At 46.8% G+C, this 4,191-nt stretch overlaps 1 protein-coding gene across 3 annotated transcripts; it reads left to right on the top strand.

Moving 5' to 3' along the window:
• The first annotated feature begins 302 nt into the window (after positions 1-302).
• Positions 303-3,604, top strand: LOC120712709 (vegetative cell wall protein gp1-like). Of its 3 annotated transcripts, none has more exons than XR_005690983.1 (6): positions 303-796; positions 927-1,024; positions 2,078-2,181; positions 3,050-3,101; positions 3,177-3,369; positions 3,421-3,604. XR_005690983.1 is itself a non-coding variant. In XM_039998569.1 (6 exons), the coding sequence occupies exons 1-6, from the start codon at positions 323-325 to the stop codon at positions 3,286-3,288; spliced, it is 726 nt and encodes a 241-aa protein (XP_039854503.1). In that variant the 5' UTR covers positions 318-322; the 3' UTR covers positions 3,289-3,602. The 3 variants fall into 3 exon arrangements, 2 of the variants coding, with proteins under 2 accessions (XP_039854502.1, XP_039854503.1); XM_039998569.1 differs by having other exon boundaries at positions 318-493; positions 608-796; positions 3,177-3,602; XM_039998568.1 differs by having other exon boundaries at positions 3,177-3,602.
• The last annotated feature ends 587 nt before the right edge of the window (positions 3,605-4,191 follow it).

Consider the following 4,191-nt stretch of genomic DNA (forward strand, 5'->3'; position numbering starts at 1 on the left):
CCGGCGGGCGCAGCAGGCGGGAGCGCGCGGCGGACGGCGCCGATAGGCTTCGAGCGGCTCGGCCTGTGCTTTAGTGCCGCACTGGCCCGCACAAAAACAGACCCGTGGACCCGTGCCTGTGCCGTCGGGAGAGCTTGTGGGCTAGCACGGCACGGCATGCTAGGATATAGGGCCGAGCTAAGCACGGCCCGATAAAAACGGGCTAGGGCCATATCAGGGCCGGACTAGGTGGCCCGAATAGCCTTCTAGAATTCAATCAAGTTGAGAAGGTTCTTTTATTATAATAATGGTAAAAAGTTAAATCCCCCCTTCCAATCTTCCAATGCCGTCCTCCCCGTGGGACCCGTGGCCTCCTACTTCGGGAGCTCGGCCACCGCGACCGGCGGAGGATACGGTCTCCACCGCAGCGCTGGAGCGTCGCCCCGCCCGCTTTCATCGGCCGTCCTCCCCGTGGCCTCCTACTGCCGGAGCTCCGCCGCCGCGACCGACGGAGGATACGGTCTCCACCGCGGCGCTGGAGCGTCGCCCCGCCCGCTTTCATCGGCCGTCCTCCCCGTGGGACCCGTGGCCTCCTACTGCCGGTGCTCCGCCACCGCGACCGACGGAGGATACGGTCTCCACCGCGGCGCTGGAGCGTCGCCCCGCCCGCTTTCATCGGTCATCGGTCAGCACCACCATTCCAATGCCGTCCCCCCCGTGGGACCCGTGGCCGTGGCCTCCTACTACCGGAGCTCCGCCGACGCAACCGACGGCGGATACGGTCTCCACCGCGGCGCTGGAGAGTCGCCCCGTCGAGGTTACCCCCCCCCCCCCGCCCCCCCCCCCCGCCCCCCCCCCCCCCCCCCCCCCCGGCGGCTCTCTCTCTCGCTCTTGAGCCCTAATCTCCATTCAGCTCGCGCTGAGCTCACCTGACCTCCACCGCCTAGGGTTCCCGATCTGCACCCACGCAGGAGGAAGGGTCCGTCGCCGCCGCCGACTCGGCGCAGGAGGCCAGGGCTCGGCCTCCGTCTGAGGACTACTTCTCGTAAGGCCCTCTCACTTGCCCTCCTCTCTCCGTCTCTCGTGCTATGTTTGTGCAATTGTCGTCACAAGTTCAGCAGCTATATCGGGTACTGCCCGACTGGTTTCGGGTTCGCGAATTAATCGCATTGCCATATGCTGTCTTGCTAGAATGGTTTCCCGGAACTTTTTGGTGATAAACAATATCCACGGCCACCATGCTACAGCTACCTACACGAGCCTCTTCGTCTGCACACGCATGCCCAATTGTGGATTCTTAAGTGATGTGCGAACTGACCAGAATAGTTCCTAACATACATAAATGCTTTGAGATGATTTAGGTCTCGCGGTTTCTTATTTGCTTTCCCTTGATGTGAGAAACTAGATTGCAGTGGTTGAGGACCAATGTGTCCCAGATCTTTCTGTGAGATGCAGCTGTACTATGAGTAACAAAAATGATACACCCATATTATTTCCAAACAAAAAGTCCTGCTGGCATAGCAATTGTTTCTCCTACCGTTTATAAACTGGCCATGGGAAGCTTGAATAGTTATTGCAAGCAGTTTTGAACCATTGACAATACAGTGTCTGTTCTTCAAGAGTGATGTGATAGGATTGCTCTGATCTTTCTGGTTTGACAGTTAACTTCTGATCTCACATTACAGTAAATGCATATCACAAGTTCGTATGCCTACACAAGTCGTCATAGTAGGAATTGAGAATTATTGTATACGATGGATCATGGTATTTCACAGCATAAATGTAAGGACACCTTAAGCCCTATTTAATGCCATCGTGTTGTTTATGTCAAAAGTCTTGTTGGTCCATCTGGAACTATGAAACAAGCTTTTAGCCCAAGGAAGGCAACTTGATTCATATTTTTCAACTTAGGTCTTATTTTGGTAATTACATTGTAGCCATTTTTCTTCCTAGCTAACAAATCAACAATAGATCTTTGCATCCATAAAAAATAATAGTGATTGTAAATGATTAATGCCTCTTTTCAGCAATTTGTTGAATCTCTGTACAACCCAACATGAAAGTTTACCCTAAATGTTCTTTTTATTACTCTTCATAGAGAGGTAAAGATCCAGGAGCATGGAGAGAAAATCAACAGATATCAGGGTATGCTTGCAGCTCGTTTGAAGGCCAAATATTTTTCTAACAAGACTTCCGAAAAAGGTAATTGATAAGAACTGAATGATCTGGTAAATTAAGATGAACATTTATTTTGCTTATTTTTTCAGACAGTATAAACTCTTCCTGTTGTGTTAGCCACGGTTTGCTGTTGGTATTTACTTCGTCATCTTTCAGAACGTGTTAATTGAATTAAGAAGTAAACTCTATGAATTAAAATGAAAGTCACAGTTGAGAATTTAATTTGTTATCACTAAATGTCACTAAGTATGAGTGAAATATCTTCTAAAATCTACAAGTCGTATGTTTCCAATGGAAAACTGTATCATATAGAAAAACCAGAGGAGCTAAGGGAGAAATACGCAGCTGGGAAAGGGTGTTTCAATTTTACAATGTATTGAATATGTATTGTTTGGTTTGAATTTTGAAAGTTTGCATCAGTCTTGGGGCACATTTAATGGTGTTGATAGTGCACGTACCAACTATGAAATGTCAAAAGGCCATTCTCTTAATCTGAACCAAGATTCTGTCCTAAAAATTCAAATTGACATAATAATGACATGCAGATTGAAATCTAGTATTTTCTTAGAGGCCAAGCTTAACATCCCTAAAACTGCATAAGCTGATCCATTATAGCATGAGTCTCCGTGTCATGTGTGATTAACTTATCGGTAATCCAAAGCCTTGCCATTATATAAAAGTTGTTCTTTCATGACTGATTACTTCACTTTGTAAAAATAATAAGACAATTGTGATAGGCAAGGTCAGTTTTTATTTTTCTGACTGATTAATTGACTGCAAAGGTCTGTGCTGGCAAAGTGGCAATGGAGTTGTATGTGTAATTCTTATTCTCTTTGTTGTTGTTGTTGTTTTAAAAGATTTTGTTGTTGTTTTTTCACCATGCTGTGAACAGGATACATGTTTGAAGAAATCGTGATACAGTCTGAGACCATTCGGCTAAGCAGGTGCTGTTATCTCAGTTTACTTGTTGGTACTGATCTGAAGTCCCATTGCAACAACCATTTTCCTTTTGTTTTCAGGTGGCCGTTTACAAGATTATTTGCAGATCCAGCAAAATTTGGCCAGGAAAAGAGCTATACTGAGAAGGACGTTTCTTCATCTCTGGCTGGTGCAGCCATGTCGAATAATTAAGCACCTCACTTTTAGCTGAAGAAATATCTTCACCTGGCGTGCACCAAGTATCCATCATGACCATCTGATGGATAAGGGCTCAGTAGCTTACATCACTAACTTCTACCTGTTATCCTTAAAATGAGCGACTTGGAGCTTGTGTATTGTCAACAGGCCCGAATTAACCTTATATTGATTTGAACCAAACCTGAATTTCGTTTCGTAGACATGTTTGCAGGTATACTGAAACCCATTACCATATAGAAGTACACAGATATCGACATTATTCTTCCATGGGGATGTTTCAACTTTTTACCTGCTATAGGTGTCATATCCATGATCTTTGCATATTTTCCGATTCCTTTTCTGCTGAAATGATGTAATTTGTAGGGCACTAGCATCCTGTCCCCTAATATTCTGTTTGCAGTACCGACATCCTACCACCTCTGATGCCAATTATATTGCAATGCATCTGCAACATCAATGGCAAGCTACAGCTTTCAATCTCCAAGTGCTCCCATGAACTGACTCATGAAGTCATGATGAGTAGCAGACTAGCAGATGATGAACACACTCCAGCCGCAGTCATTCTTATCTTCATGCAACTGCACCTGCGCAGGAAAGCTGGCTCCTGGGAGGGACAGTTTGTTGAAGTGCTCCCCCCTCTTGTACTTTCCAGTTATTTCTTCCTGCTATAAGGAAAGCTCCATGGCCACCAATGCGAGACATCGCATGGTGCATTGGTGCTTCTTCCACCCGGCGCCTGGTGTGAGCCAGTGCCCCAGGCCTTTTGTTCACTGTTGCTCGAGCGCTGGTGGCTGCCTTTCACCCCGGTGTTCACACGTACCCTTGTTGGACATGGCTGACCGGATGCTGCACTTGCACTCGCAATGTGTCCTCAGGGTCTAGATCTGTTTTGTTCTG

This window comes from Panicum virgatum, chromosome 6K (assembly GCF_016808335.1).
Source record: "Panicum virgatum strain AP13 chromosome 6K, P.virgatum_v5, whole genome shotgun sequence".
NCBI lineage: Eukaryota > Viridiplantae > Streptophyta > Magnoliopsida > Poales > Poaceae > Panicum > Panicum virgatum.